This window comes from Monodelphis domestica, chromosome 8, assembly GCF_027887165.1.
Source record: "Monodelphis domestica isolate mMonDom1 chromosome 8, mMonDom1.pri, whole genome shotgun sequence".
Lineage (NCBI taxonomy): Eukaryota > Metazoa > Chordata > Mammalia > Didelphimorphia > Didelphidae > Monodelphis > Monodelphis domestica.
In genome coordinates this window covers 10,558,828-10,581,721 of record NC_077234.1, presented here as the reverse complement: position 1 = coordinate 10,581,721, position 22,894 = coordinate 10,558,828, and the positions used below count along the sequence as shown (strand labels likewise).

At 45.0% G+C, this 22,894-nt stretch overlaps 1 protein-coding gene across 2 annotated transcripts; it reads right to left on the bottom strand.

Moving 5' to 3' along the window:
• Positions 1–7,089: 7,089 nt before the first annotated feature.
• DTYMK (deoxythymidylate kinase) lies at positions 7,090–11,588 on the bottom strand. Of its 2 annotated transcripts, none has more exons than XM_001362264.4 (5): positions 11,318–11,588; positions 9,833–9,941; positions 8,914–9,004; positions 8,580–8,777; positions 7,090–7,618 (listed from the first exon to the last, which is right to left on the bottom strand). In XM_001362264.4, the coding sequence occupies exons 1-5, from the start codon at positions 11,445–11,447 to the stop codon at positions 7,508–7,510; spliced, it is 639 nt and encodes a 212-aa protein (XP_001362301.1). In that variant the 5' UTR covers positions 11,448–11,588; the 3' UTR covers positions 7,090–7,507. The 2 variants fall into 2 exon arrangements, with proteins under 2 accessions (XP_001362301.1, XP_056663300.1); XM_056807322.1 differs by lacking the exon at positions 11,318–11,588 and adding an exon at positions 10,343–11,039.
• Positions 11,589–22,894: the final 11,306 nt, after the last annotated feature.

The window sequence follows — 22,894 nt, the reverse complement described above, 5'->3', positions numbered from 1 at the left end:
CCTAATTGTCAGCGTTGCTTCCTTTTCACTGTCCTGGTCTCCCTGGCAATGGAATCTTCAGTTCTGGTTCACTGACTCCTGCCAGCTTTGATCTGCTTAGAAACCCTGATTTTTTGCCTTTTAAAGAGACAGAGGGAGAGATTAAGAAAATCTCTGTAATATATCCTCCTGAGATCCTTTGGGAGACTAGTCTCCCCAATGGTTCTTTGAAACATAACTATCTTATACTCATTCCTAGTAAAATTTGCCTATACTATTCTTTCTAATAGAAAGCTATACTAATATGAGAAACAGGGAGAAGTAAAGAGAAAAAGAAAGCAAACAAATCTTGGTACATACCAGTCTCAAAAGACAATTACAAATAATTACAGTTACAAATAACACATTAATCCAAATTCAACCTAAAATTATGTACAGAAAAATAGAAGAACATATAAATATATAGATAAGAATATAAATTATATTCCCCCTGAGGTGAGTGTTGACCAACACTTATAACACTTTTAACACTATCATTTACCCATCATTCAGTTATTTTAACTTTTTCTATAATTCTATAAAAGTATATCAATAATCATTTCTAAAGAAATTTTATGATACAGTTACCTATTGGCTATTACTCATTCTATTTAAAAATCAAACCTTTTATTGGAAAAAAATATATAAGTTCAGGAGTTCAATGTCATTGATGCATGCAGTCAGTAATTTCTGATAGAAGGTACTTTTTTCACATGAGAGCAATGGATCCACAATGTCTTTTCTCCAATTTGTATCACAGTTGGGGTTGTTAACAGTACTTGGAATGAATCTTCCCAGGCTGGCTAAGTTGTTCCTGTGCACTGGAAGTTCTTTACATGTATTGTGTCTTCTGGATTCATGAAAAGTCTATAGGTACAGCTTGCACCAAGGCTCCTAAAGTTCTTGTATTTTGATTTGCAAATCTTGTATATATGAGGCAATAGAAGTATCTCCTCCTAGCAATGATGTATACACAGGATTAAGCAGTTTAGCATGCATTCGTGGATGACTATCTCACCATCTCAAATGGTGAGATCTGTAGACCTTCCCTGGGCCTGCTTCGAAGCTAGAATAGCACTAGAGAGAGAGTCTCGGTGCATATTTTTCCAATTATAGTTTTCAGTTCTCTGTTCATTCTTTCAACTTGCCCTGAGCTCCAGGGATGGTATATGGTACATGAAACTTTGATGTTATTCCTAAACATGAGTAAATTTGTGATGAAAACGAATCAGTAAAATGAGTTCTCCTGTGTGAATCAATCCATGTCAGCAGGCCAAAACAAGGTATGATTTCTTTTAAAAGCATTTTGGCAACAAATGCCCCTGTTGCCCTAGGTGTTGGAAATGCTTCCAGCCATCTGGTTAGCTGTTCTTCTAGAAGCAAAATTTGTAATGTCCAGCCTTTGGCATTGTAATGAAATCTATTTGCAGATGTTCAAAAGGTGTGTAAGCCAAAGGACATCCACCAAAAGCTTTTCTGTGAAAGACATGCTGGTTATATGCTTGGCAGGTGAAACACGCTACACATACTTTAGAGGCAATGTTAGTAATGCCAGGGGCTATCCATACTTTTTTCATAGAGGCTACAATATCACGTGTTCCAAAATGACTATTTATATGGATAGATTTACAGATTTGATGATAAAAATTTCTAGGGAGTAGGAGTTTTCCTTCAGATGCCACCTATACTCCATTAGCCTGTTATCCCTTGAAGTTTTGCTTCCATTTTAAAAAAATTCTTTTTCATTATAGGAAAGGGATAAATCTGAGTCTTTGATAGTTGCCAAATTTAAGATTAATTCAGGGCCTTCAATAGCAACAAGTTTTGAGACAGCATCTGCCTGGTAGTTTCCTCTGGAGACAGGGTCAGTTCCACCTATATGGGCAGAGCAATGTACAACAGCCAGGATTTCAGGTAGTTGGAGTCAGAAAGAACCTCATTGATTTGAGATACTTTTGCCAGCTGATGTTAATAATCCCCTTTAAAGCCAAAGCATACCAACAGTGTGACATATTTCAAAGGCATATCTCAAGTCAGTGTAGATTGTTGTTTTCTTGTCTCTTGCAATTACACAGGCATGTTTCAAAGCATGTTTCTGCACCTTGAGCACTTATATTGGATGGCAGTGAAGCTGACCACACAGTGGCAAATTCTGTGACTACAGCTGCTCCAGTATAATGTATACCATCCTTCGTAAAGGATCTGTAAACAAAACTAGATCTGCATTTTCCAAAGGGTTATCATGAGGTTTTTCTGCCGTGGACACTAATGATTTGCAACTATGCGATGATTCTCCTGTGATTGGTAAATCTGGAAGCAAGGTGGCAGGGTTGAGTATTGTGCAGCATTTTTAAGTGATATTTTCATTGCCTAATAAAATTATTTCATATCTTGTAAGTCTTTGGTCAGAGAATGCCTGTGTTCTATGTCTTAGTAACAATGCTTCAACTTCATGAGGACACATTATCATTTGTGGGCATCACAATACTAAATCCTCAGTTTTTGTTACTAGCAAAACTGTTGCAACTATGCCTCTAAGACATGGTGGTGTTCTGAAGCTATTGGGTCTAGTTGAGCCGAATAATATGCAGTTGGATATTGAACAGACCCTAAAGCAGGATTAAAAAGCCTGAAACTACCCCTCTCCATTCATGTACACATAGAGTGAATTGTTTGTTGTATTCTAGGATGCCTAGAACAGGGGCAAACAGGATAGCCTCTTTTAATTTAGTAAGTGCTGCTAGGTGTTCTGTGTCCAACCTAAGTGGTTCAAGGACTGCATCTTTTTGTCAATACCATAAGGAGTTTGGTGATTTCCCCATAGCAAGGAATCCATTGCCTGCAAAATCCTGTTCCCCAAATTGCTCTCAACTGTCTCTTAGTTGATGGAGCACTCAATTTTTGGATATCTTCAACACGCTTAGGGCAAATGAAGTGGACACCATCAGCTAAAACAAATCTTAAATACTTCAATTTTGGGAGATACCACTGAACCTTAGCCTTTGAAATTTTATGTCCTCTCATATAATTCCAACAGGAGATGTTTGCTATCATCTTGGCCCCTTTCTTAATGCTTCCACTAAATTACTATCATCTTCATCTTACCTTTCATGCCCATTATACACATATACTACCATTCTCCTTAATTCATCAAGGTCCATATTTGGCCAGTTAGGACAGCTTGTTTTGAAATAGTATTTGATCACCCTGCAACAATTTTTCACAAACTGCCTTCTCAGTACATCCCTTTCTCTGGTCAAACTTGGGTCTATCTTCTTCCCAGTTCTATAAGTCTGTCCATGAACTGTGAAGGATTTTCTCCAATCTCTTAGTTTTTCAAATTTTGTCCAGGTACCCAGTCTGTCAGAACATGCTTTCATTGATTTGAATACTGACTCCCCAGCTTGACAAAATCTGGTGGGTCTTTTAGTGGCCAGTGAACTGCTCCTCTTCCCCAAGCCTCATTAGTAAGCATGATAACCTTATTTTAACTCCCCTGCCCATTTTTAGATTTAATCACCAAAAGTAAACATCCCTCTTAATCATTGAGTGGAAGAGGTCTGTGACCCACATGTATGATAGTGGGTGACGAATCAGAGAAGGGGTTTGATTAGTTTCCCTTTTCAGCCTTCCCTCCTCAGCTATGACTGCTCTCACTGCCTCTTTTCCCTCTTCTCCTCCTCCACTACTAGAGCCAAAATGTTTCCCTCCCTCTTTAAGCTGTTCCAATTAGGATAATATAAAGGAATGGCTGTCAGGGAAAAGAATGGGAAAGGAAAAGGGGGTCCCTTCTCTAACCCCCTTTCCTTCCCTCCTTGAGTTTTGGGGGGAACTCAGGCTTGGGCAGCCTGAACCCCGAGAGATAGTCAGGTTGACTGACCCTGTGGCCCCTTGGCCACAGTTCAGATCCAGGAGCTGAGGTAAAGTCTGACAGAGACTCAAAACATCTTTTCTCAGGTTTCTCTTCAGTAATCTTTTCAATTGGGAAATGTTGGGGGGAAGGATTTCCAGGCACAAGCAGAAAAAAAAGGTGGTTATCCCTGAAGAGAAAGTCTTAACCAGACCTCTCTTCAGCTTTTCAAAACTTGAGACCAACTGCTCTTCAGAAGGAGCCTCCTGGGGCCCCTCCCCCAATGAGGAGAAAGATTCAGCCTGGCAATTTTCTTATGTGCCAGCCTCTGTCACAATGTGAGGGCTAGATACCTTACCCTATCCTCTCTCTGATTCCTTACTTCATTCTCTATTTTGTAAATAAATTGTTAAATAAATCTCTTTGGAATTTCATAAAATTCCTGGCAACCCTACTCTTCTATAATCCAGTTCAACCTTTTATTAAATAACCCTCTTTCTCCCCCCCCCCCCCTTACAAATAACAGCTATGGGCTCATCCTCAAAAGAAGGGGTGCTCCATTTAAATCCCTCAATATTCTGAAGAGTAAATGGTCTTTGATGTCTGGTAACTAACTTCTTTGGGATTAAAGGCTGGTACTTCTCTTTAGGGGAATGTTTGTGATTTCTTTCTTTTGGGTTCTTGCCTGAGCTGCCCTGCAGTTGGAGGAAGTAGGAACAGTCGGAAAGACAAGTTGGTTAGTGTAAGAGTTTAAGTCAGTTGAGAAATAGTTTTGGCCATTTGAGAGACACAATCTTCAAGGTATGCAACTTGAGTCTCCATTAAGCTATCTTTATGCTGTTTTTCATAGAGAACTAGGCATGTTATTTGATAAAGTTGGTATATTTGAAGTAATCCTGTCAGAAAGAATAATCCCAGAAAAATTAATAACTGGAGACAATCTAAAATTGTGAACTGTAACAGCTCAGTAAAGCTTCCTGGAAGCAGGAGTTGTTTTGAGATAGACTGGAACCTCCTCCTTCACTATGTGTGCCATGATCTCTAGCACCATATTTAATTGCCTGAAATTTCCTACACTTCTACTTTTTGCCTATTCTTGAAAAGTAGGGATAGTATAGTAAGAAGTGAGGAACAGAAGATTTAAAAGGTTAATCAAACTCCTACCTGGCTCACCAGGATGTAAGGATTAAAAGTAGAAGTTTGACAAAAGTGAGAGCAGTTGAATAAAAACACTTAGTCCAATTTGAGAAGTACACATAGAAAACAGAAAAAGAGGAGATACTATTATTCTTAAACCCTATAACTATACCTAAAATTCCTAATAACCTACCTCTGTCTTTTGAGGAATTCTTGCCTAGCAAACACGAGGCCTACTCTAACCTACTCTATCTATAAATGATTCCCTAACTCCCTAACTAATCAATAGCAGTTTTCTATCACCCAATTGCCAGTAGTCCTTGCTTCAGAGATAGACGTCCTGTTTTCTTGAGATCCAGAGGCAAAGACCCTGTCAGTGCTACTTCCTTTTCCCTGTCCTGGTCTCCCTGGTAATGGAATCTTCAGTTCTGGCTCAATGACTCCTATCAATTCTGATCTACTTAGAATCCCTGATTTCTTGCCTCTTAAGGAGACAGAGGGAGAGATTAAGAAAATCCCTTTAACAGTCTGTATACAATAAGAGCTCCTCCCTGTTTAAGCTTTGATGAGTTCCTTTTCTAGAAGGAACCTTCAGTTCCCTGAGAGCTAAGAGTAATGGGACTTGAACTCCTCAATCCTTAATTTGTAAGAAGAGTACAAATAAAAACATCCTTAGTTTTTTGAGGGCTATGTGTTTAGAGGCATCCATGAACAAACAACATGGTCTCAGCCAGTGCCGGTCACTTTACTGGTGATGCCTGCCAAAATTCTCTCATATTCATGTTGCCTGAAACCCTTGTCTTCTGTTTTACTATCAATTCTAAGACAGAAGAGCAGCAAGAGCTGGGCAATTAGGGTTAAGTGACTTGCCCAGGATCACATAGCAAGGAAGTGTCTGAGGCCACGTTTGAATTCAGGATCCGCTGTCTCTAGGTCCGGTTCTTCAGCCACTGAACCACCTAGCTGTCCTGAAGTTTGTGAGCTTTTCAATAAATGAGCTAAAGGCTCTCAGGCTATTATAGGCAAAGTGGAGAGTAGACTGGCAAAGTGAATACTGCAGGAACCAAAATTCTTGAATTTAAGGTTTAAAATCTGTGATAAAGATGGCAGATGAAGCAAATACCTACCAAAGGCCATCCAAGTACAAACCTGGCCCCAAGACAGCATGAGTGGCTCCAGCACCAACAGTAAAAGGTTTCCTGGCTTTGGGCCAACATGGTCCAAAGCTGCCCCTTGGAGCCAGGGGCTCCTAAGATGCAGTGTAGAGTCTAAGGCCTGGGCAGCATCTGGCCAGTGGGTAGAGCGGGGCACTTCCTGCCCAATGCCCATCACAACACCCCTAAAAACAGACAACAGGAAATGACTCAGATGGAGAATCTGCTGCCTGACCAATTCGGATTACTCCTTCCTCCACCCCTGAAGAGACATGTGAAGCTGCCAGCCAAACACCAAACAGCCTTTATTTTATGGCGGCATACAAACAGAAATGTTTTAGCCTGGAAAACTGGAAACAGGATACGGAGCCCAACTAAGGAACAAGCATTTGTGACAGGAGCTGGCACTTCTTGAGTCCTCATACTGGCTGCAGGGGGGGAGCCTGGCAGCCTCCTGTTTGAGAGAGAGAAACCAGGGCAGCCCAGGCTACACAGGGGCCAAGTGGCAGATGGGGCCTTTGACCCCAGGTACCCACCAGGTCCCTGAGATTTCTATTTTGTCAGGCCAGCTGGTGTACTGCCGATGGTGTGTGTGCCCACCTGCAGGCAAAACTCGAAGCAAGAACTGACTTTTGGGAGAAGGGCTGCCATGATAAATACCGTCTAACCATGGCATTCCAGGGCTTCTAAATCTAAGCCAAATTTAGGGTTTAAGAGTCAACACTTTGAACTTTTAAAAAAGGGGGTAGGCAACATTACGATTCCCACAATATTTGTATTGAAGAGAATTCTACATATTTTCATTTGCCCACAAAGGAGGGCACCAGGATGAAACGTAAGACAACTGGAACTTTCTAAAAAGAAAACCATCACCCCATTCAGGCTGATGATGGGGCCAAAATGAGTAGGTATCCTAAAGGAGAGGAAACAGATGGAACAATTCATTTATTTCACTTAGGTTTTATAATTCAAGTTAAAAACAAGGCTGAGGAAGAAACTGGACAGTGTTAGAAAGGAGAATGAGCTTTCTCTTGATGCAGAATTGAGAATCAACTTGAAATCGTTCTTGTGGCTTAGCAAATGTGATCCTCTGAAAAATAATTTCCTTTATGCTGTAATTCTGGGCCTCAATGAAGAAACCAGTCAGGATGTGACCTCGGCTGGGACTAAGAACCTCCAGTTCAGGCCTCCTGATGACAACTGTGACCGCACAACAGTGTGGTCTCAAACCGAAGGCTAGTGCTTAACTTGTTCCATTCTGTGCTATCAGATTTTCCTTCTGCTGGATGGACTGTGCCAAGGCGTTCTCTCTCCTTCCTGTCAAGCTGAAAGAGCTGGTGGGCCAGTTCTATTTCCACAACTCTCCCACGGGCATCTCTTGGACCATTTGAATGGTTTCTTCAGAAAGGGAGTAAATTTCCTTGTGTAAGTCTTCTATGTTTTTAGAGGCATCAATGGTCTGTCTCACCAAAAACAGAGAGAAAAGAGCAAAAAGATTTCTACTTTTCAAGAAAAGCCTGGGTACAGAGCTCAAAGTTTGGAAGGGAATCCCCACTGGGAAACAAGGAAGGTGCCCAAAGTAGCTCCCAAGTCTCAGGACTCATCCTGCCATTCTAGGCCCCGCAATGCCCCCAAGAAACACTTCTCAGGCTGGAGGAGACGCGAGCACCTAAACCACAGACATGGCACCCACGGCCCTGCAGAGCAGGCCTTTTAGACAGTCACAGTATCCCTGGGCACCACGAAGGGTAAGAAACCATCACGAGGGCTAGGAAATGTTAGCCCCCTGCCTCGTGTCCAAAAGGAACCTTGTCTTGGGAATAAGAGAGGCCGGGCGATTCTTTTTCACCTTTTGATATGATATTCACATAATAACAAGAGCCAGATTTAGACAGTGCTTTAAGGTGAGGGACTGACCCTTGGCCATTACCCGCCTTGTTCCCAGGACAAGGATGATGGTGCTCCAGCAAAGGGGACCAAGAAGGATGGTCAGACTGATCGAAGACCCCGGAGAGAGGGAGCGGGCAACACTGTCAAATACCACACAGGGCAGGAAGCTCTGAGAAGGCCAAAGAAGAGGCCGCGGGACGTAATACACACGAGCTCCCTAGACACGGACATGCCTCTCTGTAGGGGTGGACTTATTCCAAAGCTGAGAGGCAATGGAAGCTGCTCCAGGATGGGAGGGGAAAGGGAGGAAGACGGGGAGGGAAGGAGGGAGAGAGATGGAGGGAGAAAGGGAAGGAGGAAGAAAAGAGAAAGAGAGGGAGAGAGAGAGCACATCCATGAGATAGGGTCAACCTTCAAAAAGGGAGAAGCAAGCTGACCTGAGAAAGAGACACATAAAGGTCCCCACACAAATCTGCCTTAGTCCCAGGGGCCGGCCTTCTGCTGGCTGTTCCTGGGTTACTTGCTCTCACCTTCCAGTTTAAAGAGTCGTCCTTCATGAGCTGGTAGAAACGCTGTAGGGCTTTCTCCTGGAAGGTGTTGTTTTCGTAGCGCTCATTGCCAAAGTCTCCCCGTTTTGCTGCCTCCACTGAGCTCAGCTGAAGGAAGAGGATGACGTCTGGCTTTGGGAGCCCCACATCAGGCTGCTTACACCAGTCCAGTGAAAAATTCTGAGCAGAAGGCAAAAACAAACCCTTCCAGAGGTCAGGACAGAGACCAAGGGCCCTCCTGTTTGATTGTCTGTCTTTAATTCAAAGTTAAATTGGGGAAGGGATGCAGGGATTCCTGAGAGCTTGAAGCACTCACCTCTTTGGCACTTGTGAAGGCCACACCAGAGAAGGCGTATCTGTCTACCACAAGTGTGACCCCTCGACTGAGCTTTTCTTTGATCAAAGGTCTAGAGGATATAAAAAGAAGACAAGGATCATTCTCCATCCCAAGTGCCCTGCGGTTGTTTTTAATCTTCTCTAATGCCTGTTGTTTGCCTGGAACAGAAGTACCTGGTAAGCAAGTCAAGGGGAAAGGCCGAGAGTGGGAGCACTGAACTCAGAGCAGCAGGACCAAAGGCACGGGGCTGGAGGGGCAGGAGAATAAGGCCAGGCTCTGCCAGCTCCCCAAGATACAACCCAGAGAGGTCAAGGTCTCTGACAGGGGACTGCCACCCCTGGACGAGTGCCACTGCTGGGCAAAAGAAGCATGGACTATGAACTTTTAGGGGAAAAGATGGCGGCGGCTTCCTGTTACAGCTCTTTTCTAGGAAACCATAAACAAGAACAAAGCCCAACCTCAGGGCAGACATTAAGTTCTTTTTGTTTTTAAACCCTTCCCTTCCATCTTGGAATCAATACTATGAATGGTTCTAAGGCAGAAGAGTGGTCAGGGCTAGGCAATGGGGGTCAAGTGACTTGCCCAGGGTCACACAGCTAGGATGCATCTGAGGCCAGATTTGAACCCAGGACCTCCCATCTCTGGGCCTGGCTCTCCATCCACTGAGCTACCCAGCTGCCCCCCAGACATTAAGTTTTAAAGAACAGGTTAGGCTATGGCAGCCTTCACTTTGGCTAGAAAAGAGCCCAAATCTCTTATCTGCTCCCAGACTAACAGATTCATGAAAAACTGAGTTCTCCAAAGACAAGGCCTGGGAGGGAAGGGTGTATGAGAGGAAGGGGTTCAAGAGGTGAGTTTGGCCATAGCATTCCCAGGGGCCCTGAGAGCTTCGCCTTACACCTGCTCCCAGCGGTTTGCAGAAAAAAGGAGGTGTACTGTGTGGTCCTCCATGTTTTTCTTCTTCTCCAGGTAAGAGCCCAGCAGCTTGCCAATTTCTGTGGATCTCTCTGCAAGGAAAAGAAGGGATGAGATGAGCTGGGCCCAAGGTCCATGTTCTGCACAGAATCACAGCTATGCCTGTTCTGGTTCAGTTGTTTTCAATCATGTCCAATTCTCTGTGACCCCACTGGGAGTTTTCTTGGCAAAGATACTGCAGTGGTTGGCCAATTCCTTCTCCAGTTTATTTTACAGATAAGAACAGGTGACTTGCCCAGGGTCACACAGCCTTGGCTGGATTTGAACTCAGGAAGAAGAGGGGAGGGGAGACAGACAGACAGACAGACATAGGGGCAGCTGGGGGCTCAGCAGATAAGATGGCCAGCCAGGTCTGGAGTATGGAAGCCTTGAGTCTCGGAACTGATACTAAGAGAAGGTAACGGTCCCTAAATTTAAAAAAATAAATACTAACTGTGCTCTTTCATTCCGGAATCTTACATTCTCCTGGAGGAAATCTCACACACCCTCGCCCACGCTCCATCCCCAACCTCCACGCCGGCATCCTTCTCAAAGCCCAAAGGCTCATTCTAGGCGCGATTCTTTTCTTTGCCTTAGGGGGGCGCCCTTTATGTCTGCGTCCACACCAGCTAAAACCTTAAAGTCTGGAAGGCTTCAGGGTAGGAATTCAACCGGCACAGTGGCGCATTCCTTTGATCCCAGACTGGATTCCAGCCAAGCCCAGGGGGAAGCGTCAGGTTGGCTGCAGAAGCCAAGCTTACAAAGCGCACGGAAAGGAGCCAGCGGGGCTCGCCTCAGAACAGAGGAGAGGCCCAGAGGCCCCTGGAAGCCAGCTGTGAGGGATGAGGAGCCCCATCTCTACCCCAGGAGAGCTGTTCCGCGGGAGGGCCTGGCATCTCGCTGCCCGCTTCCTCCCTTGTAAACCGTCTTGGGGGGAGGCTGGAGAAGGCATTACTCTTTCTTGTGGGTGTAGGGCCCGCCAGGCGCGGCTGGGCTCCCTCTGCTAAGCCGATTTTCCCCTTCTATAAAGAGCGGCTCTTTGGAGGGGGGCCAGGTCTATAGGGGACCACCCACTTCCCACCAGGGGCTGGAAGCAGGGAGTAGGGCGGACGAAGAGGCGAGCTTCCACTCTTGAAGGGAGGAGGGGGAAAGGAGCAGAGGCTTGTATAGAGATTTACACATATATATGTATAGTATATAGAGTCGACTTCCTCATCACACAACGGTTCAGGGAGTTAGGTACCGGGACTAGTACCCAGAGGACGCGCAGACTCCCCACGTGACCAACATCCCTCAGCCTTCGACCAATTAGGCCTCGGATGGGCGTGGCACAGCCCCGGACTACGCATGCTCCCTGCTGTCCTGGGTCAGCGCGCAAGCGCTCGCAGCTCCCGCCCCGCCCCTGCCCAGGCCTGGCGCTGCCTCCTACCTGGGAAGCGGAGCAGCTCCGCTGGGTGTCCGGACTGCAGCAGGGCCGCCACGAGCTTGCGACCCTGGGTAGTCTTCCCAGCGCGATCCATGCCCTCCAACACAATGAGGGCACCCCGCCGCCCCGCCATGGCTGCACGACTACCCTTTAGGATAGCTTCCCGCCAAATGGCAATACGCTTGTCGTCATAGCTTTACGTCAGGCGGGCGGGGCGATGCTGCTGGCCCTGGGTACCACACGCATGCTCACAACTCCTCGCCCCTCCCGTCTACCTCCTGAGACCAGTAGGCAGGGAGAGGATGCTGGTTTCGCGCATGCTCACTCTTTCGAGCGGTGGGTGGGAAGGAGTGATAGGCTGTGTGCATGCTCACTTTCTGAGTAAACTTCTGAAGCGGTCTCTGGGGATGTTGGTTCGAATCCCACCGCCGAGAATGTGCCGGTCGCTCTCTTCCCTGGGCTTTACCCTCCTTACCGTGATAATGTGCCCCGAGGACAAGGATACAGCCCTGTGGCCCGGGAATTGTTATAAATGTGAATGACTGTGACCCTCCCCGCCCCCTGACTGACTAGGCTGAGGTCAAGCAGGCAGACATTTAGACTTTCCAGGAGCCAGACGGGGCTAAGCCCTGGGGATACCAGGAAAAGCCAGTCTCTGCCCTGAAGGAGTTTACAGACTATGGGGGAAAGCCCCAAAGGAAGCTGAAAGCTATGGATGACCTGCCTCTGAGGAGGAACCCTCCACCCTCTAGTCCCAGGGAAGGAGGAAGCTGATGGAATGTGGCCAGATGAAGAGGCCAGAAAGAAGTTTCCCCATTCTCTTGTAAGGGGAGAGCCCCTTGGGTGTTCTGAGCCCAAATGGTCATCAGCCATCCTTTACACTCCATGCCCGAATAGGATCCTTCCTGCGGCCAGGCCATCCAGCCTTGGCTCAGACAGGACCCATTCCACTTTGTGGCGGTGACAAAGTTCATCCTTCCTGACATCAAGGCTAAATGGTCCTTCCTCCTCTGCCCTCTGGGATCCAACAAGAGCGTCCTCCTCTTCTGGACAGCAGGTCTGCCCACACCTAGGAAGAGGTGGGGATTTCCCTAAGCCTCCTCTTCTATTCACTAGACCTCTCTGGCTTGTTTCCCAAGAGAGGGCAGAAATGTGGTTACCGGGGAGGGACTGCCCACTCAACCCAGTTCTGTTGAGTCTTGCTTCTGGGCTGATTTGCATGGACTGTGATGGGCATCATGGAAGCAAAGAGAAATTCAAGGATGTTTCCATTTCTAAGACAAATGACTGAATTCAGGAAGTTGTGTGTTGGGCAGTCAGTCAATGAACAAGAGCTCGTAAAGCACCAGGACAGGGGCAGCTAGGAGGCTCAGTGGATAGAATGCTAGGCCTGGAGACATGAGGTTCTGGATTCAGATATGGCCTCAGATACTTCCTTGCCATGTGACCCTGGGCAAGTCCCTTGACCCCCATTTGCCTAGTTGGAACCAATAATTATTGATTCTAAGAGGGAAGGTAAAGGTTGTTTTTTGTTTTTTTGTTTTTAAAGGGTCTTTGGGTTTGTATTTGTTCAATATTTCTCAGCTACATTTTAAAGTTGTTCAGCCCCTCGAGTGTTGCCTTGGCTGGTGGCCCTGTATTTGGAGCCTCTGGTGAACAGCGATGGGAAGGAGTTGAGAACTGTATGATCCAGTGACTTTGGTTCAATTTCTGAAATTTCTAGGATTTCACATGTTTCCTTTCCCACCCGTCTAACAGTTCTGATGTCAGGCTACACTGACTTTTCAGCTAGAATCCAGGCAGGTTCCATTAGATATGCCCAGGGTCCACTGGGGGTAACTTAGAGGGATGGAAAGGGCCGCCTGTGGAAGATGGGCGTAGAGCTGAAGCCAGGAAACCTGGAGGAAAATCACAAAAGAGTGAACTAGCCCCAGAGACTAAGGGCTAAAAGAACTGACCTCCTCCCCTTTCCCCCCAGCCCAAGGTGGAAGGTGGGTGACTGAGGCTGCCTATCCAGCAGATAGCAGCAGAGGGGAGGATGGGTCAATGCTAGAGAAGGGACCCAAGAGCCCCCAGAGTGCCTAGCAGATGACAGAAACCCAGACTCTTCAATCCAGTGACTGGTGGTTCCTCTAACAAGATTCTCCATCTTCCTAGCCTGGGAGCTCTCCTTCCTCATCTCTACCTCCCACCTTCTCCAGCTGCCTTCAAGGCCCTGATAGAATCCCACCTTTCCTGAACAGCCTTCCCTCTGCGTTTATTATCTGTAGTTTATCTTGTCTCTGGCTTGTCTGTATGGAATTTTTTCCACATTGTCTCCTTCCTTAGACTGGGAGCTCCTGGAGAGCAGGGACTATCTTGGCTTCTACTTGTTTCCCCAGCATTTCACTCAATGCTTGGCTCCTAGTAGGTGCTTAATGAGTGCTCATTGGGGGCAGCTAGGTAGCACAGTGGATTGAGAACCAGGACTAGAGACCAGAGGTCCTGGGTTCAAATTTGAGCTCAGACACATCCTAGCTGGGTGACCCTGGACAAGTCACTGGACCTCCATTGTCTAGCCCTTATGACTCCTAGCACTTTTACTCTGAAAATGTATTCTTCAAATACTGACTTAATTCTCATATCAGGCAGGGCTCTAGAGTAGAAAGGCCCTAAATCACTTACTGGGTATTAGGGAGGATTATTCTGTCTATCTGCCTCTAGTGTCTGGGTAAGAGGTTTACTTTGTCTTTAGGAATCCCAAAAAACAACTTCCTAACATCATGATAGGCTTTGGTTACTAAGCAAAGGGGACTAGAGTTCTTTTCCTGTATATGTCTCAAGGAGGGGCAGATAGTTTGATGGATCCCCTCTTAATCAGCTGTTGGTGTCTTGGGGTGTTCAAAGGAGGGGCTGAATAAAGAGCTCCTGAAACTCTCTTCATAAAGCTGCCTGACCCAGCTTCCTGGTCATCCCCAGCTAGTGGAGACGGCCATGGGGACTTAGCTCTTTGTTGGTTATGATGCTGGATGATGATCCGTCCAGTAAGTGGTTATCTATTCAAGAAGTTGATATTCTTTCTCCAAAATGGGCGTCTCGGGGTCCTTTTCATTGTAACGTGTCTTAGAATGGCGACTAAGGTAGAAATTAAGTGTTTAGAAATACATCATAGATAAATGAAAGCTGACTGACCAGCCAGAAGTACCTGACGGTCAGATGGTATTAGAGGTTTCAACAGCAGTGACAGAAGCAAAGAGGAATTCTAGTTGCCCGAGCTCTTTCTGGCCCTGAGGTATGGCCCTTCTCCCAAGGGTTCCCTGGGACTGCATATGTTCCCTTGATAAGTAGAACAACTCAAGTTGTTCTCAAGCATTTAGTAAGTGCCTACTGTGTACCAGACAGCTAGGACTACAAAAATAAGATTCCCGAAAGAGGTTGGTTACATACAACTGAGGGAAACGTGTATACAAAAAAAAGTTGGCACAAAATATGTATAGAGAGTAAATACAAGGTAATTTGGGCAGGGGAGCCGGTTACAAGTATCTGGAGAGAAGAGGAAAGGCCTCATGCTGCTGAGCTTTAAAGGAGGCCAGAAAGAAGAGCATGCCAGGCCTATAGGAAGACAGGAAACAAAGAGAGAATGTCCACTTTGATGGATGGCAAACTGGCTGGTACCAGTCCCTCAAAGGTAGGGACATCATGGCTGAGCTGGGAAAGTTTGACTGGAGTCCTCTTGTAAAGGGCTGGGAATGCCAATGAATTCTAGGAGAAAGACAGAGCCACTGAACCTTCTTGGGCAGGAGAGGGATATGCACTTAGGAATATCAAGTTGGCAGCTGTGGAGTTGGGAGAAGAGGTGGGTATGAAGGGAGACCTAGCTGGAGACTATTGCTATAGTCCACATGAAGGGTGATGGCTGTCTGAACTAAGATGGTAGCCCAGTGAGCAGAAAGAAGGTGATAGATCCAAGTTTTAAAGAAAGAAAAGGGCTGACTTGGCAACTGCTGTTGGGGTGTGAGGGAGAATGAAGGGATGAGGATGCCTGGGTGCCTGGAAGGATTGGTGGTCTTCTTGGCTGAAAGAAAGAAGTTAGGAAGGGAGAGATCTGGAGGGAAAGATGAGTTCTATTTTAGACAAGTTGGGTTAAAGTTGCCTAAGGGACACCCAGATAGAAATGTCTAATAGGCAACACTTCATGATGAAAGACTGAAGTTCAGGAGAGAGAGTAGATCTGGAAGGCATCTGCAAAGAGAATCATTGAACTTAGGGGAACCAAGGAGATAACTGAGGGAGTGTGCAGAGAGCAGAGAGCTCACATCTGTTGTTTTTCCACTAGTGGGATGAGAATCTGGGGGAGAACAGCACCAGTGTATATGGATATAGTGTCCTCGTCATCTGTTTGGCTGGTTTATTGAAATGCCTTCTGTTTTGAATTAATGTGTCTTCTGGATGGGCTGGTAAAAATAATATCAGTCTGGACTTGTTAGTCTTGATTTTGAGTAAGTCAATCAAGTCAATAAGTATTTATTAATATGCCAGGCACTGTGCTAAGCAAAAAGACAGCCCTTGTCCTCAAGGAGCTTCCACAGAAGAGGAAGCCAGAAGGAGGGAGGGGAGATACCAGAGCAGGGGCACTGGAGGCAAAGTCAGGAGAGCCACGAGTGGAGCTGATGGCCCTGGACTCCACAGGAAAAAGAAAGACCGTTCCAGGCAGGTTGTTATAAAGAAAGATGCAACTGGTTCCAGCTGACCCCAAATGTAGAGCTGAGAGAGCTTTTCAGAGGTCCCCTGGTAAGAAGGTCCCAGGGCAATATTCCAGCTACTCCCTCTCCATACAGCAGAGTCCCTGGTGAGGGCCCTGTAAAAAGAACATCTATGGAACCACTGATGGTTACTGCAAGTGCTCTGAAGGCTTCTCCACCCTTGGGTGGAGCTTTCTTCTGGCTCTGAGGATGGGTGCCTTTGTAGAGTCCCTGGCCAGGGCTTCTCACTACCAAAGCTCCCTTTCCTCAGGTGACTCACACCAGCTGAATGTGTTCTCTCTTAGCCTCTCAGACACCAGGGGATGCACTTTCTGCCACTGCTCCAGTTTTTCCAATGACACAAAGACAGAGACATGGGCACAGAGTCAGCTATCAGAGGTAGACAGAGATTCCTCCTCAGGGGTTTGGCTCTAAGTCAGGCATGGTGAACCTTTTAGAGACCAAGTGCCCAAATTACAACCCTCACACCACATGTGAGCCCCATGCCTTACCCAAGGGGGGGGGCAGTGCTCCCATTGGGCTGCTGGGAAGAGAAATGTCCTCAGGCATGTGTGGAGAAGGGGAGGGGAGCAGCCGCCTCTGGCACTCATGCCATAGGTTTGTCAACATGGTTCTGAGTTTCAAACTGAATTCATCCAATTGAAACTCTTCTACCACTCGACTGGTTTACTGCTGGACTGATTCATTCATGGATCCAGCTTACTTTTAGGCAGACTGATTGATATTAGGGAGAGAACACACTAGAATAGATATGGGAGCCAAGAGCAATTAACATAAGCAATCAACCAATTGATATCATCTATAAACAATTAACACCAATTAGCCCTTCCTGAGGGATATAAACTGAGATGTAGAGTAAGAGCCAAAGTAGGAAGCCAGCCAACCCCCCCCCCCCCCACCCCCAACTGGAGCATCCTTTCCCTTCTACCACCTCCTGTGGGCTCTTTCCATTGATCTTTGAGTTCCTGGTGCTTGGTGAATAGTGGGCACTTCACTTCACTTTCTAGACTTGACCTCTGTCCTTGGGAAGAATGCGCTCAAAGGAGCTTCCATAGCACCAGAGAGAAGGCTATCAATCTGCCACTTTGAACCAACCAAGGGCCTTCCGCTGGCTGATAGGAGTGGAGTTTATGCTTGCAGGAACTTGCCCAGTTCAGACCAGGAGAGCATCAGTCCGACTGCCCTGGTTCAGACTGTTCTGGAAGTATAAAATCTGGCAGGTTTCCAGCCGGTCTCAGGGATCCTGGAATAATTCAATATGCTGTACCCCAAGAAAGCTGCCACGGTGCAGTGCCCAGAGGTAGGCTGGAAGAATGGGTAAACCACACAAGAAAGCTACCATGATGAGCTGTGAGCCAGTGGTGGCAGGGACGGATGCTCTGGACACAAAGGCAGAGGACTCCCATAAACATCTACAGACAGTGCCTCAGAGGAAATCGGTGCAGGCACAGACTTAGAGAATACCCAGAAGAGCATGAGTTTGAAAATGATATTATAAAGAGTGAGGGTACTTGAGGAAAAAATTAGAAAAGAAATAAGAGCTAATGAGAGGAACACCCACCTACCCAAAAGACTTCGGGGTCAATGTCAAAGGTGCTTTTATTTCATTCTCTTGAGAATGGGCACTGACAGGCCAGTGTCATGGCCAGCCAGGAGTGCCGAGTATGGGAGCAGACAGCCTCCCTTTTATCCTGCTCCCTCTCCTCACCATTCACCATTGGCCGGTTACTTGAGTTACCATCTTATCTTGAAAGCTAGCTAATCAGAATGTGCAATTTACAAAGCTAATTACCCTAATTATTTAAGCAGGTTTTAACCAATCAAAATAGGGACTGTTCCAGTCCTATTTATTTACATATCCTATAGCCTTTAACCAATCAAAACAAAGACTGAGCTGATGTGGTTTTGAGGAAATGGAGCTAAGGATGGAGACTTGGGGGACAGGGCCTGGCTTCTTCCTACTTTGACTCCATTTTGTATCTTTGTGAGAGAAGTCCACCATCGTATAGGGTCCTGCTCCTCACACTAATTAAAAAAAAAGATTGGAAAAGAAGTTAACAATTTGGAACAAGAGATACAAAACCTTGCCCAATCAACAAGCTCTCTAAAAACTCAAAGAGACCAAATAGAAGCCTTCATGAGGCAACAAGAAATAGTAAAATAAAAAATTTTAACCCTTACCTTCCCTCTTAGAATCCATACCATGCATTGATTGCAAGTTAGAAGAGCAATATGTGCTAGTCAGTTGGGGTTCAGTGACTTGCCCAGAGTCACACAGTTAGGCAGTACCTGAAGTCAAATTCGAACCCAGAACCTCCCATCTCCATATCTGAGTCTCTCCACTAGCTGCCCCAACAAGAAATATTAAAACAAAGTCAAAAGGTTGAAAAGTAGAAGAAAATAGAAGGTATCTTAATGCAAAAACAACTGACCAAGATAACACTAGGAGAAAAAAAAATTGTAAGAATCATGGATAGGAGGGCTAGCCAGATCTTGAACTGTATTATAAGGTAGTAATTATCAAAACTATTTGGTACTGGTTAAGAAATAGAATAGTGAATCCGTAGAATAGAATAGATGCATATACAGTAGTAAATTATAATACCCTTGTGTTTGATAAATGTAAAGATCCAAGCTTTTGAGATAAGAATTCACTGGTAAAAGTTGTTGGAAAAATGGGAAAGTGGCCTGGCTATAACTAGAACTATAAACTAATTCTTTACACCATTTAACAAGATCAGGCCAAAAGGGATTCATGACCTAGACATAAAAGGAAACATGAGTAAATTAGAACAGGAAACATATTACCTATCAGATTTATACAGAGGAGAAGAATTTAGGAATAAACAAGAGACAGAGGGTATTATAAAATGTAAAATGGATTCTAATTACATTTAAAAGGTTTTGTGAAAATGAAATTAACTCTCCCCTGATTGTGAATATAAAATTAACTCTTTCCTGATTGTGAAGATTAAATTAACTCTCCCCTGATTATGAAGATTAAATTAACTCTCCCCTGCCCAACTTTAGATTTAATCACCAGAAGTGTAAATACCCCACTTACACTTGAGTGGGAGAGGTCTGTGACCCACTTGCATGATAGTGGATGATGAGTCAGAATCAACTGACTGCCCCTTGGGCAGTCCTAAGCAAAAGCTTTAGCTGTAATTGGTACGTGTAAAATGGAAGAAAGTCACAGGAAGTGACAAAAAGAAATGGTCTTTAGAAATGCCCCACTCTTCCTGTGAGACACTGTGGTCTTTCCTCTTTGACTTGACTTTGGAGGAGCTCTGACTGAGGATCTTGGACTGCACCTACTTTCCTTAAAACTACCATGTGGGGTGAGTGGAAAAGGCTGACTCCTTTCCTGGATTTTCTGAAGGGACCAGCCTCAGGAGAGACCTACCCTCTTAAGAGAGGTGCATACCCAGGTCCTCTGATCAAGACTGAGGCCCCTCCTGCTAAGGACTAATTAGCCCTGCCTGGGCTGAGCCTAAGCTGGAGGAATACTTAAGTGTGTAGGCTTGATATCTTACCCTATTCTCTCTCTGATTTTCCTACTTTCAGTCTTTCTATGCTTTATAAATAAATTGTTAAAACGAATCTCTTTGGAATTAGTTAAAATTCCTGGCAACCCTACTCTTGAATAATCCAGTCCAACCCTTTATATAAACCCTTCACATTTTCTGCCCCTCACAGTTTTGTTCAAATAAAACCAATATAGCCAAGACTCACAGAAAACAAAATTGGGGGGAAAGTTTTATAGACAGTTTCTCAGATAAAGGTTTCATATCTCAAATATTTAATGTCGACTGGGAAAAACACAGAACTATTAAATAGTCAAAATCACTCTTTAATCAAGGGCAAAAGGGGTTCAGTGCTAGGAGGCCTCAACAGGAGCTGCAGGGCCACATGTGACTGCAGAGTCTGAGGATTGAACTGTGGTGGCTCTAGTCACTGACCCCTGGGAGTGCCACCACGTAAGATGGATAGATTCCAAGTAACAAAAGAATTTGGGGATCTCTATACTATTCGGGGGACCCAGGGGCAGGGAAAGATGACTGACATCACTATAGCTACAAAGAAAATGGGAGGATTCAAACTACACTGACAGGATACAATCAAGCTTTGGAAAGGATTCCTAGCTAGAGGCTAGGCTGTAAGGGAAGGGGCTCCTTCCAAAGGATACTAAAGGATGGTTCCTACCCAGGTGTGATTCTAAAACAAAGAGGGTCCTTAGCATATGCTTATCTCACCCAGCTAGGATTGCCATTCCCCTGAGGGTCTCCCACTCAGTCTGAAACTGCCAGCCTGGGATTCCCTTCAGGGTAGGTTTCCATGGGAACAGGGAAGGAGGACAAGCTTTGGGGTCTCCAATCTATGAGCTAGTCCTGAAACTTGGGGTTCATCAGACCTCACTAGCCACAAGTTTGGGCTTCCTAGATTCCATGTTGACACTAGAGAAAAATTTCAAATTTATAAAAGGATTTCATTCCCCAAATGATACATGCACTAAGAATTGAAACCAAAGCTATAGTTATAAGAAGAAATGCTCTAAATGATTATTGATCAGAGAAATATAAGTTAAAACAACTGAGAAACCAGTTAGATTGACTAAAATGATAGAAGGGGAAAATGACAAATCCAGAGCTAGAGAAACTTTGAATTTCAAACACAGAAGTAAAGAGAAGCATTCAAAGGTAAACAAGAAGGAATAACAATAAAGGACTAAAGAAGAAACTGCTTGCATTCAGATATGGGGAGATGATATGTGTGTTTCCCCTCCCTAGATCCTTATCATTATCATCAGGGTTCAAAGAGTGTCCAAATAGAAAAGACCTAGGAGTGGGGCTATTCAGTCTTTTTTGTTTTAAACCCTTATCTTCTGTCTTAGAATCTGTATGGATTTCATGCCAAAAGAGCAGTAAGGGTTAGGCAATGGGGGTTAAGTGATTTGCCCAGGGTCATACAGCTAAGAAGTGTCTGAGGTCAGATTTGAACTGAAGACCTCCCATCACTAAGCTTGGCTCTCTAGGCACTGGGCCACCCAGCTGCTCTATTATATCTTGGTGATTTTAAAAGAATGGAAAAAAGGAAAGGTAGAATATGCTCAGGAAAAAGAGAAAGAAAGGTTCAGCAAATCTGTCATCATTAGGGCGCCTTCATAGACATCCCTGCAAAGGAGGAGGAAGAGGAGGAGGTGGGGTAGTTAGGGGCTGAAGCTTGAATCTCTTCTCATCTGAACTAGTCAAAAGAAGGTCGAATGTCTGCAGAGCCAGAACAGAAAGACATTTCAGCAACAGGAAAATGGAAGGGAGAAGGCCGGGGGTGGAAGGCATGAGCTGAGAAATTAGAAGGAAGGAAGATTAAAGAGGAGGGATGACTTCAGAGCCAGACCAAGTCTGAGGACGCGCAAAGACGAGCTGTTTTTGAGCTGGCAAATGGCGGAAATCTAATGGTAGATGCTGTGAATGCGATGGAGTTCTACTGCACTCGACTCTTATGGGCATCATGAGGAACTCGGATCCCAGGGTGCTGCTGACAGAGAGGGGAAGGAGTCCGGAGACCGAGACTGAGACACGACTGTCGGGATTAGCCCATTCGGAAAGGCCCGAGTTTGGGTTGGCCATGTGTCTCTGGAATGGAGTTTGTTGTTCTTGTGTGCCCAGTTGGGGAAGAGTCGGAAGGCGGATCTTGTATGATTCAAAGATGTTATATATATATATATAGTAAACCCTCACGTCCGTCGTGGAATTGTCAACTAGAAAAAACGCAGAACTATTAAATCGTCAAAATTGACATGGGCGCTGCTGTACCCCCAGAAACCCAGGCGAACTATTAGCAGAGAAACTCCCCGCTGCCTTTGCATCCTCCTGACTCTGAACCTAGAAACACCCGGCTGAGCAGACTTCTGTCCTGCAGGCTCCTCCTTAGTCCTAGACCCACTTCCTTGCAGCTGCAAGAGAAAACTAAGAGAAATCCATAAACATCCTTTAACGGGACTCCATCAACTCCCTATAGACCTACTCATAAAGATTATCCATGCTGCTAATCTTAAATCTGCCATCCCACTTTATTAATTCTATTAGTGGTCTGTTCTACAGCAATTATAAAATTATGTCAGCTACACACTTAATCAGAAAGATTGCAACGCTCCAAACTTTAGAAGTATAAAGGCAAAAATAAAATCCACACCACAGGTTAAATCTGGAAGTGGCCCTACCTCCCGTTTGTGGCCCCCACATTAAAATATTGTCTAGCACCAAGTAAAATTCCAATTGAATATTCCATTACAAAAATCCCCAAATCTTATTTTTAAAACTGCCTGACAATTTCAGCTTTAAAACTATTTTAAAAGTCAAATTTAAGTTTCAATATTGAAATGAACTCCAAAAATTCTCAAGATTAAAAATGCTTCCAATTTTCCTTAATTTTAAAACCTCACACACACACACACACACACACACACACACACCACACACACACACCCTTTGGGGAGGTCGAGATGCTAGGGATTTTACAACTGTTTTCATTCATAACCGTGCACTTAAACAACTTAGGCTTTTTTATTTCTATTAACTATGACCTAGTATGAAAAAAAAATAATGTTGCAACGGAGTCAGCTAATGTAAAGTCTGTAGATAAAAACTTTGTTAATATAATTCTCCTGATTTGACTGAGTTCTAGCCTTAACTAAATTAGTTTTGGGTACACATTTCATTTTCCTGAATATTTATTCATTGGCAATAAAGGCTCATTGACCTTTTAACTTGGGTCTAGTCTACAGGTGATTTCATTAGTATTCCTAGGCACAAAGGTTTCCTTCTTTGTTTCCTGC

Excerpts from the sequence above, each read along its gene's own strand:
- DTYMK (XM_001362264.4), bottom strand. The coding sequence starts at position 11,447 with ATGGCGGGGCGGCGGGGTGCCCTCATTGTGTTGGAGGGCATGGATCGC. Across the intron at positions 8,778-8,913 it reads CCTTCACAAGTGCCAAAGAG|AATTTTTCACTGGACTGGTG; the intron begins GTGAGTGCTTCA and ends CCTTCTGCTCAG. Across the intron at positions 7,619-8,579 it reads ACGACTCTTTAAACTGGAAG|ACCATTGATGCCTCTAAAAA; the intron begins GTGAGAGCAAGT and ends TTGGTGAGACAG.